This window comes from Electrona antarctica (genome assembly GCF_951216825.1).
Source record: "Electrona antarctica genome assembly, contig: scaffold_56, whole genome shotgun sequence".
NCBI classification, from domain to species: Eukaryota; Metazoa; Chordata; class Actinopteri; order Myctophiformes; family Myctophidae; genus Electrona; species Electrona antarctica.
The window spans coordinates 468,637-484,487 of NW_027638622.1; the positions used below are offsets into that span (position 1 = coordinate 468,637).

Sequence of the window (15,851 nt, forward strand, 5' to 3'; positions counted from 1 at the left end):
TCTGGCAGCAGATGAGAGAGCGAGATTTTGCTTTAAAGAGATCACTTAAAACAGGTCTCAGTAGTGATAGGCAGATTTTTACAAGCCTTCGAAATAAGGTAGTTAGGAACCTTAGGAAAGCAAAAGCTGATTTTTTTTATTAAAGTATTTGAAGATGCAAGAGGAAACGGGAAATTGATTTGGTAAAACCTTAATAAATTAACCGGGAGAAACAAGGATCAGAAAACAAAGGAATATGAACTAAAAGTGAATGGAAATTTAACTACAGATCATGATGTCATAGCAAATACTTTGAATAGATTCTTTATAAATTCAGTGGAGGAGCTGGCCCAAAGCTTCCCCACTAGAATGTTAACATGTACTCCTATTAAGGATGACAAGCCTATTTTCAGGATAAGAGAAATTACCGAATCTGCAGTGTTGGATATTATGAGCTCCCTAAGAGACTCAAAAGCGAAAGACGCTTACAATATGGACACATTTCTAAAAACACACAAGGACGCCCTAATCTGTCCTCTAGTTCACCTGATAAATCTATCAATCAACCAATGCATTTTTCCATGTACCTGGAAAAAGGCTGTTGTAACACCCATTTTTAGGGCTGGGGACCACTCAGATGAACTGTTACTTTCTGGAAAGTGTAAAGTCTAAGTTAGATGCAGGAGGCATAGTGGGCTCTGTATTTTTGGACCTCAAAAAAGGCATTTGACACTGTACACCATCAGGTACTCCTCAAAGCTCTCCTTCTTTAACTTCTCTAAAGAAGCAGTCAAATGGATGCACTCATATTTAACAAACAGGAACCAAAGTGTTCGTATTGGTACTGGTACTCAGTCAACATATCTTAACTGTAACATTGGAGTTCCTCAGGGATCAATACTGGGCCCTATCCTGTTTAGTTTATATATAAATGATCTGCCTTCCGTCTGTCCAACTGTCTCCATACAAATGTATGCCGATGACACAGTTCTTTATATACACGCTAAAAACAAACAACTAGCAGCAGATAAATTAACTGCAGCCATGGGCCACGTATCTGATTGGCTGAGGAACTCATGTTTGCATCTGAACACCAAAAACACTGTCGGTGTGTATTTTTCACGTAACTCCACAGACCCATCACTGGAACAGTCTCCCCACAGAAGTAAGAGAGACCTCCAACTATCTGACCTTCAAATTCAACCTGAAAAGGTGGCTAAAAACAATTCAAATCTGTAATCATGAGTAACTATCAGTACTATTTAGTATTTCTCACCGGTGTCATTATTCACTTCACTATGTAGTTGTTCTGTCCCCTGTACCATGTTGATCTGTTCCTGTAGTGTACTGTATTGTATTGTGTTTTTGTACGGACAGTGTTCGGTGCTAGCACATTGCACACATGGCATCAACGCATGGTGTTGTGTGCTGGCACACTATACACTGTCTTTCTTTTATCATTAATTTTTTAAGAGCCTGCCCAGGGACTACAGATGGAAATTAGCTTTGGCTAACTCTGGCCCATTTACATTGAGGTGAAAACTGACATGTTGATTAATGAGCTTTGTCCCTGTCAAATAAATAAATAAATAAAATAAATGATGAAGATGATGAAGATGACACGTACCTGTGAGCGATGCTTCCTTTCTTGATGTCAGAGATGATCAGAGGCTTGCCTGGTTTCCTACATGCTGTGGAGACATAATGACATAATGACATCACCTACGGGTCCATTTGGTTTCCTACATGCTGGCTCCATTTTGGTCACCGCTAAACCCATTATCCCTAGACTTCTTCTTATTTTGCAAAACATTTTTGAATAGTTCAAATGGCCAGTCTACCAGCTCACAGTGTGTCAACGTTTGGCTAGTTGGAACTATTCAAAAATGTTTTTCAAAATAGTAAAAAAAGGCAAAGAAGTTTAGGGATAAGGGGTTTAGGGATAAGGGGTTTAGGGATAAGGGGTTTAGAGATAAGGGGTTTAGAGATAAGGGGTTTAGCGGTGACAAAAATGTTGAGCAATGAGCAAGAGTTAATTTATTGTTAAACATCTGCATTACTTAAGTTAATTTACATAAAGTCTACAGAGAATGTACAATAATTGTTATTTTGATCAACGTTACAATTTACAATTTACAATTTAGGCATTTAGCAGACGCTCTTAATCCAGAGCGATTTACATTACATTAAGAACAAAAAAGCATGGGAATACATCACATATATAAAATGCATTTATCAAGAAACATGCGTAAGCTAAGAACGTAACTAGAACATATCTATATAATGGCACTATACATATAAACTATACATATATACTATACTATGCTGTACATATATACTATGAAGTGCTATGACTACATACAATGCAATTATTGTGCTGTCTACATGACATGCTATAAGTCTGTTTCAAATGCTATCTAAGTCTAAAAAGTGCTGTCTAAGGGGGTAGGGTAAGTGCTGTCTAAGGGGGTAGGGTAAGTGCTGTCTAAGGGGGTAGGGTAAGTGCTATCTAAGGGGGTAGGGTAAGTGCTGTCTAAGGGGGTAGGGTAAGTGCTATCTAAGGGGGTAGGGTAAGTGCTGTCTAAGGGGGTAGGGTAAGTGCTATCTAAGGGGGTAGGGTAAGTGCTGTCTAAGGGGGTAGGGTATGTTCTGTCTAAGGGGGTAGGGTAAGTGCTGTCTAAGGGGGTAGGGTAAGTGCTGTCTAAGGGGGTAGGGTAAGTGCTGTCTAAGGGGGTAGGGTAAGTGCTGTCTAAGGGGGTAGGGTAAGTGCTGTCTAAGGGGGTAGGGTAAGTGCTATCTAAGGGGGTAGGGTAAGTGCTGTCTAAGGGGGTAGGGTAAGTGCTGTCTAAGGGGGTAGGGTAAGTGCTGTCTAAGGGGGTAGGGTAAGTGCTGTCTAAGGGGGTAGGGTAAGTGCTGTCTAAGGGGGTAGGGTAAGTGCTGTCTAAGGGGGTAGGGTAAGTGCTGTCTAAGGGGGTAGGGTAAGTGCTATCTAAGGGGGTAGGGTAAGTGCTGTCTAAGGGGGTAGGGTAAGTGCTGTCTAAGGGGGTAGGGTAAGTGCTGTCTAAGGGGGTAGGGTAAGTGCTGTCTAAGGGGGTAGGGTAAGTGCTGTCTAAGGGGGTAGGGTAAGTGCTGTCTAAGGGGGTAGGGTAAGTGCTGTCTAAGGGGGTAGGGTAAGTGCTGTCTAAGGGGGTAGGATAAGTGCTGTCTAAGGGGGTAGGGTAAGTGCTGTCTAAGGGGGTAGGGTAAGTGCTATCTAAGGGGGTAGGGTAAGTGCTATCTAAGGGGGTAGGGTAAGTGCTATCTAAGGGGGTAGGGTAAGTGCTGTCTAAGGGGGTAGGGTAAGTGCTGTCTAAGGGGGTAGGGTAAGTGCTGTCTAAGGGGGTAGGGTAAGTGGGCCACAAAAAACAGGTTTCATTTTCTAGCCACGGTGGTCCAGTGTGGGTTAGGGTTAGGGTCCAGTTTGGGCACCTAAACCTTGTGGTTCCAAAATGTAAAAAAATAAGTAAATGTAACATTCAAACGCTTGTTTATTGCCAAAAGTACTGTCAAATCGGCGATCGCAAGTTTTGTAGCAATAAAAATGCTATATATATATATATATATATATATATATATATATATATATATATATATATATCCCCTAATTTGTAAAATAAATGTAGATATAAGATGAAATATTTTAAATAATGGTTGGCACTGCAATGTTCTCAGGTCCCATTGTTCCGGTTACCACAAAATTCACCCGTGTCCATTTCCATTACACCAACATGACTGAATGATTCATTTCCCTCCAAAAAATGTCTGGACAAGCATCCCAGTCACTGCAAGAATTATCCAGCATCAGTGTGGCGCATGCCATGGTGTAATTTCACCACCCTGGCATTTATTTAGTATGGTGAGTCAATCAACACTTACGTTTATCTCTCTTAATGGTACCAACATCAATACAGCATGGATGGAATTGTGGACAAAATATTATCCAACGACAACAATGTAATCTAAGTCTTGGGTGTGAGCATTATTTGTCATGCATAATTAATGAGCTGCTTCAGTGCATTTGATTTAAATGACATCACAGACTTTCACTGATAAAAGAGATGTGTGGTCTGTGTTGTTCTAAGGTAGAGCAACGCTGCCCCCCAGTGCTCGTGTTTGGTATAACTGTGTTGTTCTAAGGTAGAGCAACGCTGCCCCCCAGTGCTCGTGTTTGGTATAACTCACCACTGATGGAGATGCCCAACTCCACTCCTCTCCTCTTGGGTAGTTTGACATGGAATGTCCCACTGCTGGGAACTACAGACTCTATGGGAGAATAACAGACAGACAGGTAGTTTACTGCTGGGAACTACAGACTCTATAGGGGGAGAGCAGACAGACAGACAGACAGGTAGTTTACTGCTGGGAACTACAGACTCTATAGGGGGAGAACAGACAGACAGACATGTAGTTTACTGCTGGGAACTACAGACTCTATGGGAGAATAACAGACAGACAGGTAGTTTACTGCTGGGAACTACAGACTCTATGGGGGAATAACAGACAGACAGGTAGTTTACTGCTGGGAACTACAGACTCTATGGGAGAATAACAGACAGACAGGTAGTTTACTGCTGGGAACTACAGACTCTATGGGGGGATAAACAGACAGACATGTAGTTTACTGCTGGGAACTACAGACTCTATGGGGGAATAACAGACAGACAGGTAGTTTACTGCTGGGAACTACAGACTCTATGGGAGAATAACAGACAGACAGACAGGTAGTTTACTGCTGGGAACTACAGACTCTATAGGGGGAGAACAGACAGGTAGGTAGGTAGTTTACTGCTGGGAACTACAGACTATGGGGGAATAACAGACAGACAGGTAGTTTACTGCTGGGAACTACAGACTCTATAGGGGGAGAACAGACAGACAGACAGGTAGTTTACTGCTGGGAACTACAGACTCTATAGGGGGAGAACAGACAGACAGGTAGTTTACTGCTGGGAACTACAGACTCTATAGGGGGAGAACAGACAGACAGACAGGTAGTTTACTGCTGGGAACTACAGACTCTATAGGGGGAGAACAGACAGACAGGTCTGTTATATATGTTAAATGTGTCCGGGCAGAAACGAACGACTCAGAACACAATAGTTCCGCCTTAGAGAATGTTGGTTCCTACCTAAACTACTGCGCTGAAACTGACACAGAGGCAGTTATAGTGGACCCCCACAGATGATAATAATGACCCCCCACAGACCCCCACAGATGATAATAATGACCCCCACAGACCCCCACAGACCCCCACAGATGATAATAATGACCCCCACAGACCCCCACAGACCCCCACAGATGATAATAATGACCCCCACAGACCCCCACAGATGATAATAATGACCCCCACAGACCCCCACAGATGATAATAATGACCCCCACAGACCCCCACAGACCCCCACAGATGATAATAATGACCCCCACAGACCCCCACAGATGATAATAATGACCCCCACAGACCCCCACAGATGATAATAATGACCCCCCACAGACCCCCACAGATGATAATAATGACCCCCACAGACCCCCACAGACCCCCACAGATGATAATAATGACCCCCACAGACCCCCACAGACCCCCACAGATGATAATAATGACCCCCACAGACCCCCACAGATGATAATAATGACCCCCACAGATGATAATAATGACCCCCACAGATGATAATAATGACCCCCACAGACCCCCACAGATGATAATAATGACCCCCACAGACCCCCACAGATGATAATAATGCAGCTGGTTCTTCTTTCTAATTATTTGAACGGGGGAAATGAACGTCTACGGGGGAAATGAACGTCTACGGGGGAAATGAACGTCTACGGGGAAATTAACGTCTACGGGGAAATGAACGTCTACGGGGAAATGAACGTCTACGGGGGAAATGAACGTCTACGGGGGAAATGAACGTCTACGGGGAAATGAACGTCTACGGGGAAATGAACGTCTACGGGGAAATGAACGTCTACGGGGGAAATGAACGTCTACGGGGGAAATAAACATCTACGGGGAAATGAACGTCTACGGGGGAAATGAACGTCTACGGGGGAAATGAACGTCTACGGGGGAAATGAACGTCTACGGGGAAATGAACGTCTACGGGGGAAATTAACGTCTACGGGGAAATGAACATCTACGGGGAAATTAACGTCTATGGGGAAATGAACGTCTACGGGGGAAATGAACGTCTACGGGGGAAATGAACGTCTACGGGGGAAATGAACGTCTACGGGGAAATGAACGTCTACGGGGAAATGAACGTCTACGGGGGAAATGAACGTCTATGGGGGAAATGAACGTCTACGGGGAAATGAACGTCTACGGGGGAAATGAACGTCTACGGGGAAATGAACGTCTACGGGGAAATGAACGTCTACGGGGGAATGAACGTCTACGGGGGAAATGAACGTCTACGGGGAAATGAACGTCTACGGGGAAATGAACGTCTACGGGGGAAATGAACGTCTACGGGGAAATGAACATCTACGGGGAAATGAACGTCTACGGGGGAAATGAACGTCTACGGGGGAAATGAACATCTACGGGGAAATGAACGTCTACGGGGGAAATGAACGTCTACGGGGAAATGAACGTCTACGGGGGAAATGAACGTCTACGGGGGAATGAACGTCTACGGGAAATGAACGTCTACGGGGGAAATGAACGTCAACGGGGAAATGAACGTCTACGGGGGAAATGAACGTCTACGGGGGAATGAACATCTACGGGAAATGAACGTCTACAGGGAAATGAACGTCTACGGGGGAAATGAACGTCTACGGGGAAATGAACGGGGAATTCCCTTCCGGGCCACTCGTCGTCATAAAAGTGCCACGCTCTATATCGGTCAAATTATAATTTAAAATAATATAATTATATATATATATATATATAATATATTATATATTTTAAACCTCTGTATCGGTCCAGAATGTCCCAATCAGTGCATCCCTATAAAGTCCATGTAACTCCACCTCCAGAGCGACCTGATTGGCTCAGAGCAGTACCTGCCACATCAAACTCCACCTCCAGAGCGACCTTATTGGCCAGAGCGGCGTCCCTCAGCAGCTGGTGAGCCTCTTCTAGCGTCCCATCCTCTGTGGGGACACCATTGATTGACAGCAGTCTGTCCCCAAGCTGGAGGAGACCACACCTACACGCACACAAAAACACTTATGATTTGAGTAGCAAAGATGTGATTCACATGAAGAAAATTGGCTCAATTTACCCCCAAGACATTTGGTTCATTTTACCCACAGCCACCATTTTAGAAAAAAATTATAAAACTTCAGACAATTTTCTTTGCTAAATTATTCACACTAGTCCTTACCCGTTCTGATATATTTCAACTTGTATAATATATTTGTGTGTGTTTTTGTAATAAATAAAAACAGCAGTATAACATGAATGTATTCATACAAATGCATGGTAGGGAAACGTTTTCATGGAAAGGACCGCAACATTTACACTTATTAGCCCACAGACCCCTATTTGAAAAGTATCAAGGACCCCCAGTTTGACATGCACCACAGAAAGTATGGACAGTCGCACAGGTACTCCCAGATATATTTGGTAAGTCGCACAGATCCAATTGCAGGTGCATTTGCGTACAAAATGGTGTCAATTTTGAGCTTTGGCTTGAGAGAACTCATGGCTTTTGCAACCTGTGATGTTGTGAGCTTGTAGATTAGCCGTTTTCGCCGGAGCGTGCGCTGTAGCCACTTCACGCTGAGTGTGTGTGTGTGTGTGTGTGTGTGTGTGTGTTGGGGGGGGTGGGAGAGGGAAGACAGTTGTATCTTGTGTTGTGTTTAGCCGCACGAACTGAAGACGGTTGCATCCCCCACTCAAAATGTGCACCTGGCCAGGCGTACACACACGCACGCACACACGCACGCTACACAGAAAATGTGCGCTTGTCCACGTGTGCACACACGCACGCGAGTGCACAGCGAAAGTAGTTTGCACACACACACACACACGCGCGTAGTTTGGAAAGTTTACGTGGGCTGTTGATGTCGGAAGTGGTGGATGTGGAAGCAGCAGTGGCTCCAGCGCGATGCAGCAACATAAGATAAGCAAGGGGCGTCAGCGTGTGTGTGTGTGTGTGTGTGTGTGTGTGTGTGCAGATAGGCAGTCTGAGCGGTGGGCCAGGCGCAATATTGTATAGGCCACTGTTTGTTGTGTTGCGGTGGGAGCAGAGGAGACGGGCTAAGACCTCCATATTATTATGGTCAATGCCTGTGTGAAAAGTGGGAGTGATTGGTGCAGGCAGTGAGGAGCTCCTTGTGGCCGCAGAGGGTACTGCGCCCTGAGCGCATTTTTAATTCACTAATAAATTCATTATTAATCTATAATTTGTTAAAAAGGGTGAAAAAGGGCTTCGTTAAGACCTCCATATTATTATGGTCAATTATGTGTGAAAAGTGGGAGTGATTTGGTGCAGGCAGTGTGGAGCTATGTGAGTGTTTCTGACACACAGACAGACACACAGACATTAGTTTGATGATGATTATAGTTTGATGATATAGTTTGATGATGATGATGATTCTATCCATTGGCAAGTCACCAACATGTAGGATATGACATTTTAGACATGGGTCATTTTCCCTGATGTGTCGAAATCTGACTTTGAGCAGGCCTGTACTTCAGATACTGAGAGTATCTCAGAGTATCTGCTTGCCGGTTGTGGTGAGCCGGTCTGGGCCAAAGTTTTGACCCAGTCCAGCCCTGACTTTGATCAACAAAAAAAAAACAGTTTTTCCCAACTTCACAGCCAAGGTGTAAATGATGGATGCTTACTAGATTTAAGCTCACATGACAACACAGTTTTCTAGTTCTAGATACAGGGGGTGGTTCAACCTAGATACTATTTACTATAGTCCTACTAGACCACAGGAAATTACATCTGGTCACAAAAGATCACAGGATCTACTGAATGTGAAGGAGGAGGTGACAAACTGACACATTGAGCCTACGACAGTAGGCACAGTATGGCTTACTGTCTGTGGCACAGTATGGCTTACTGTCTGTGGCACAGTATGGCTTACTGTCTGTGGCACAGTGTGGCTTACTGTCTGTGGCACAGTATGGCTTACTGTCTGTGGCACAGTATGGCTTACTGTCTGTGGCACAGTATGGCTTACGGTCTGTGGCACAGTATGGCTTACTGTCTGTGGCACAGTATGGCTTACTGTCTGTGCCACAGTATGGCTTACTGTCTGTGGCACAGTATGGCTTACTGTCTGTGGCACAGTATGGCAGAGTCCCCCTAGTTTCCTCCTCCACATCCAACATTATTCATTCATTATTCATGAAGGTTGCATCGACGCTGACAGAGACAACATCATTACATCATGTCCTCGTTGAGACACATGACCCCAAGGGGAGTCACATGACACTGAGCGCTGCATGCCAATTGGTTCATGTTACACGCTAGACGGTGCTCGTCCACTGGACCAATGACGCGGACTCGTTAATTGGGCCGTATCGAGTCACCGCCATCGATGAAAAAATGACACGCAGTAAAGGCCGTCGGGATCGGGAGTCGAACCCGCGGCACACTGCCAGACTGGATTACCAGCCAAGGTGCCTGGACCGCTGGGCCACGACCCAGGCCATGAATTATGTTTTTAATAACAATAATCATAATAATAACGTGAAGCCACAGTGAAAATATGACTTATGTTTTTCTTTCCAAACAGAACCGGAGGTTGCTCTAGTTTCAAGGTGACTAACTCTGTGTGGCGTGCGTGCGTGCGTGCGTGTGTGCGTGCGTGCGTGCGTGTGTGCGTGCGTGCGTGCGTGCGTGCGTGTGTGCGTGCGTGCGTGCGTGCGTGCGTGTGTGCGTGCGTGCGTGCGTGTGTGCGTGCGTGCGTGCGTGCGTGTGTGCGTGTGTGCGTGCGTGCGTGCGTGCGTGCGTGCGTGCGTGCGTGCGTGCGTGCGTGCGTGCGTGCGTGCGTGCATACCTCTCGGCCGGGCTGTCCGGCTCCAGGAAGCGGATGACCGGAGGAGCGGACAGTGTCTCCGTAGCGAACACGCCTCCCTGCAGCTGGACCCCGAAGCCCGTCAGAGGGTCTCCTCTGAGGACCACCTCACTGGACTCTATGTGGACCACCTGGCCCCCGGGACCCACCGAGGACGAGGCTAGAGACACTGGAGAGAGGAGAGGAGAGGTTAGGACCCCCTGAGGACCCCCTGAGGACCCCCTGGCCCCCGGGACCCACCGAGGACCCCCTGAGGACCACCTGAGTCACTGGAGAGGAGAGGTTAGGACCCCCTGACCCCTCTGAGGGGGTTTTACTAAAACTACAACATGACGTCACTGAGCTGCGGTGGTAAGAGAGAAACGACCACATGAATGATTCCCCGGGGGGATTCATTCATGCCTGAAGTCAGTGATACACTAGCCTCGGAAACCCAGACGTTTTATTTAGTGATACACAGGTTGCATCACCGGTTCCTGGGGGTGGGGGTTTAAAAATCCTTTTATCCTTATTTAGTAATTTATGCCAATCCCCCTCGCCCCCCGCGTCACTGCTGACTGTGACCCCTACTGGGGTCAGGGATCAGCCATGTTGGAATGACAAGCTATAGAAGTTATTTTGATTAGAAAACATACATTAAAGGTGGTTTTGCACAATGGGTGCGTTTTTCTGATTTTAAGCTGCGTTTATCCGTCGGTTTTCCGAAAAACCTGTCCAGTGCAACCACCTTAACCACTTCAACCCTATACACCCCTAAAACCTGTCCAGTGTGCAACAACCTTAACCACTTCAACCCTATATACCCCTAAAACCTGTCCAGTGTGCAACAACCTTAACCACTTCAACCCTATATACCCCTAAAACCTGTCCAGTGTGCAACCACCTTAACCACTTCAACCCTATACACCCCTAAAACCTGTCCAGTGCAACCACCTTAACCACTTCAACCCTATACACCCCTAAAACCTGTCCAGTGTGCAACAACCTTAACCACTTCAACCCTATATACCCCTAAAACCTGTCCAGTGTGCAACAACCTTAACCACTTCAACCCTATATACCCCTAAAACCTGTCCAGTGTGCAACCACCTTAACCACTTCAACCCTATACATTAAAACCTGTCCAGTGTGCAACAACCTTAACCACTTCAACCCTATAAAACCTGTCCAGTGTGCAACAACCTTAACCACTTCAACCCTATACATTAAAACCTGTCCAGTGTGCAACAACCTTAACCACTTCAACCCTATACATTTCGGCCATTTGAAAATAGCTGATCTACAAGCTCACAATGCGCATTGAGAGCTTGTAGATCTGCTATTTTCAACAGATTTTCTACACATTTTGAACTTGTGAAATGGGACATTCTGCAATATGAATACTTTTACTTTTAGTACTTTAAGTATATTTTGATGCCGATACTAGGGTACTTTTACTCAAGTACATTTTCAATTCCGTACTTTTACTTGTAACGAAGTAGTTATAAATCGCAGTATTAGCACTTTTACTTAAGTAAAACAATTGAGTACTTTTTCCACCACTGATAGTGAACTTTAATAATAACAATAACAACAATAATAAACGTTAACGTACGAGAGCTCTTGTGATCCTTGTTCCTGCGGTTCCTCCTCCTGGCGGTGGAGTTGCGGGGGGAGGTGGGGGGTCCCCCGGTGGTGGGGGGTCCGGTGGGGGGGCAGGGCAGCGCGGGGCAGGGCAGGGTGCTGCTGCCCTGGCTGCTGAACCCTGAGGTGACCGTCGACGAGGGTGAGAACCCAGCACTGACCACAGCTGGAAGGAACACAATTACAATGTATTCATTTATCAGACGCTCTTAATCCAGAGTGATTTACAGTAAGCAGAACAACAACATGGTGATACATCACATACATAGAAATAGTTAATTCCATAGTTTAGATTGGGAGTGAGTCTGTAGTTCTGACTGCAATGGGAAGTTCATTCCATAGTTTAGATTGGGAGTGAGTCTGTAGTTCTGACTGCAATGGGAAGTTCATTCCATAGTTTAGATTGGGAGTGAGTCTGTAGTTCTGACTGCAATGGGAAGTTCATTCCATAGTTTAGATTGGGAGTGAGTCTGTAGTTCTGACTGTAATGGAAAGTTCATTCCATAGTTTAGATTGGGAGTGAGTCTGTAGTTCTGACTGCAATGTGAAGTTCATTCCATAGTTTAGATTGGGAGTGAGTCTGTAGTTCTGACTGTAATGGGAAGTTCATTCCATAGTTTAGATTGGGAGTGAGTCTGTAGCTCTGACTGTAATGGGAAGTTCATTCCATAGTTTAGATTGGGAGTGAGTCTGTAGTTCTGACTGCAATGTGAAGTTCATTCCATAGTTTAGATTGGGAGTGAGTCTGTAGTGCTGTAGTTCTGACTGCAATGGGAAGTTCATTCCATAGTTTAGATTGGGAGTGAGTCTGTAGTTCTGTAGTTCTGACTGCAATGGGAAGTTCATTCCATAGTTTAGATTGGGAGAGAGTCTGTAGTTCTGACTGCAATGGGAAGTTCATTCCATAGTTTAGATTGGGAGTGAGTCTGTAGTTCTGACTGCAATGGAAAGTTCATTCCATAGTTTAGATTGGGAGTGAGTCTGTAGTTCTGACTGCAATGGAAAGTTCATTCCATAGTTTAGATTGGGAGTGAGTCTGTAGTTCTGACTGCAATGGGAAGTTCATTCCATAGTTTAGATTGGGAGTGAGTCTGTAGTTCTGACTGCAATGGAAAGTTCATTCCATAGTTTAGATTGGGAGTGAGTCTGTAGTTCTGACTGTAATGGGAAGTTCATTCCATAGTTTAGATTGGGAGTGAGTCTGTAGTTCTGACTGCAATGGGAAGTTCATTCCATAGTTTAGATTGGGAGTGAGTCTGTAGTTCTGACTGCAATGGGAGGTTCATTCCATAGTTTAGATTGGGAGTGAGTCTGTAGTTCTGACTGCAATGGGAAGTTCATTCCATAGTTTAGATTGGGAGTGAGTCTGTAGTTCTGACTGCAATGTAAAGTTCATTCCATAGTTTAGATTGGGAGTGAGTCTGTAGTTCTGACTGTAATGTGAAGTTCATTCCATAGTTTAGATTGGGAGTGAGCCTGTAGTTCTGACTGTAATGTGAAGTTCATTCCATAGTTTAGATTGGGAGTGAGTCTGTAGTTCTGACTATAATGTGAAGTTCATTCCATAGTTTAGATTGGGAGTGAGTCTGTAGTTCTGACTATAATGTGAAGTTCATTCCATAGTTTAGATTGGGAGTGAGTCTGTAGTTCTGACTATAATGTGAAGTTCATTCCATAGTTTAGATTGGGAGTGAGTCTGTAGTTCTGACTATAATGTGAAGTTCATTCCATAGTTTAGGAACACAGCATCATGACATGATGTTCATCAGCCACCGGGTGGCAGTGTGCTGCAGAGTTAATATGATGTGTTGTGAGGTCTTCCTTCCTTCCAGCTGTGGCGACTCATTACAGTTAAACCTCTGCATCTCATTACAGTTAAACCTCTGCATCTCATTACAGTTAAACCTCTGCATCTCATTACAGTTAAACCTCTGCATCTCATTACAGTTAAACCTCTGCATCTCATTACAGTTAAACCTCTGCATCTCATTACAGTTAAACCTCTGCATCTCATTACAGTTAAACCTCTGCATCTCATTACAGTTAAACCTCTGCATCTCATTACAGTTAAACCTCTGCATCTCATTACAGTTAAACCTCTGCATCTCATTACAGTTAAACCTCTGCATCTCATTACAGTTAAACCTCTGCATCTCATTACAGTTAAACCTCTGCATCTCATTACAGTTAAACCTCTGCATCTCATTACAGTTAAACCTCTGCATCTCATTACAGTTAAACCTCTGCATCTCATTACAGTTAAACCTCTGCATCTCATTACAGTTAAACCTCTGCATCTCATTACAGTTAAACCTCTGCATCAGTTGATGTGTGACTGACGGGTGTGTGACGTTTCCTATTGGCCCAGAAGTCTGTGTTGTGTGTGTGCATTCCTCTTGCTGTGTTGCCAGATTTAGCAAGAGAAACAAGTGGCCAGGTCTATGAGAACAAGCACAAATTAAAATAGCAGATCTACAAGCTCACAGCAACACCTTGTACATCTGTTATTTAAAATAAAAACATATTGAGAATAAATACATGTAAATATACTGTAAGTGGTTAACTCTGAAAGTGGAAAAATTGTCACATAAGCCCCCCCCCCCCCGCACGCACGCACGCGCGCACGCACGCACGCACACACGCACACACGCACACACGCACACACACACACACACACTTTAGGCCTGTCAAAAGATTTAACATTCTAATTAGATTAATCACAGATTCATCAGTTTAGCCGTGATTCATGATGATTAAACAACAGATCGTAAATATGCCCCAAATATATAATATATAAATATGACACATTTCTGTATGTTTGAACGGACAGATAAGTAATGGCAGATATACATTTACAAATTACATTTGATAATTTGGAGGACACATAGGATAGTGTGTAGCCTTACAATTTAGTCATTTATCAGACTCTCTTAATCCAGAGCGATTTACAGTAAGCAGAACAACACATGGTGATACATCACATTATAGAAATAGTGATCTGGATCGACAGTGGTTTTCAACATTTTTCATATCGAGGCCCATTATGTATTCATCATTTGAGCCACGGACCACCATCTGATGACATTTAGCCTCTCAGACCCATCTGAGCCACGGACCACCATGACATTTAGCCTCTCAGACCCATCTGAGCCACGGACCACCATCTGATGACATTTAGCCTCTCAGACCCATCTGAGCCACGGACCACCATCTGATGACATTTAGCCTCTCAGACCCATCTGAGCCACGGACCACCATCTGATGACATTTAGACTCTCAGACCCATCTGAGCCACGGACCACCATTTGATGACATTTAGACTCTCAGACCCATCTGAGCCACGGACCACCATCTGATGACATTTAGACTCTCAGACCCATCTGAGCCACGGACCACCGTTTGATGACATTTAGCCTCTCAGACCCATCTGAGCCACGGACCACCGTTTGATGACATTTAGCCTCTCAGACCCATCTGAGCCACGGACCACCGTTTGATGACATTTAGCCTCTCAGACCCATCTGAGCTAGCCTGGCTAATAAGCCAGAGCGAATCAGCCGTTGGCAAAAAAAATGTGCCTGCCGGCGGATTACGGTCTGGAGAGGCTCAATTGTACGCCTATTTCCTACACCAGAGAACTGGTGTGGCCAATCGGGACACGGTATGCAATATGGGCGGGCTTTGGTACAGTGGCGTTCAATGCTTGAGACCTTTGACTGACAGTAGCTCTGACCAATTGCGTCAAAGAGAAAATGTTTGAACCCGCCCCCCGGGAAACAAGATCCATACACAGCATCTCCAGACTCAAATACCACACGACAGTGTGATTTGAGTCTGGCTTATTAGCCAGGCTACATCTGAGCCACGGACCACCGTTTGATGACATTTAGCCTCTCAGACCCATCTGAGCCACGGACCACCGTTTGATGACATTTAGCCTCTCAGACCCATCTGAGCCACGGACCACCGTTTGCTGACATTTAGCCTCTCAGACCCATTTGAGCCACGGACCACCATTTGATGACATTTAGCCTCTCAGACCCATTTGAGCCACGGACCACCATTTGATGACATTTAGCCTCTCAGACCCATTTGAGCCACGGACCACCATTTGATGACATTTAGCCTCTCAGACCCATTTGAGCCACGGACCACCATTTGATGACATTTAGCCTCTCAGACCCATTTGAGCCACGGACCACCATTTGATGACATTTAGCCTCTCA

The 15,851-nt window shown here is 45.0% G+C and overlaps 1 protein-coding gene across 1 annotated transcript in view; it reads right to left on the reverse strand.

Annotated features, from left to right (window-relative positions):
• Positions 1–15,851, reverse strand: part of LOC306917900 (glutamate receptor-interacting protein 2-like) — a 70,772-nt gene that overhangs the window by 40,261 nt on the left and 14,660 nt on the right. The window contains exons 3-7 of the mRNA XM_079530796.1: positions 11,597–11,791; positions 9,985–10,171; positions 7,027–7,172; positions 4,201–4,281; positions 1,607–1,670 (exon numbers count right to left, since the gene is read on the reverse strand). Coding sequence (XP_079386922.1) covers positions 1,607–1,670; positions 4,201–4,281; positions 7,027–7,172; positions 9,985–10,171; positions 11,597–11,791 — 673 coding nt within the window. The remainder of the gene's footprint in view (positions 1–1,606; positions 1,671–4,200; positions 4,282–7,026; positions 7,173–9,984; positions 10,172–11,596; positions 11,792–15,851) is intronic.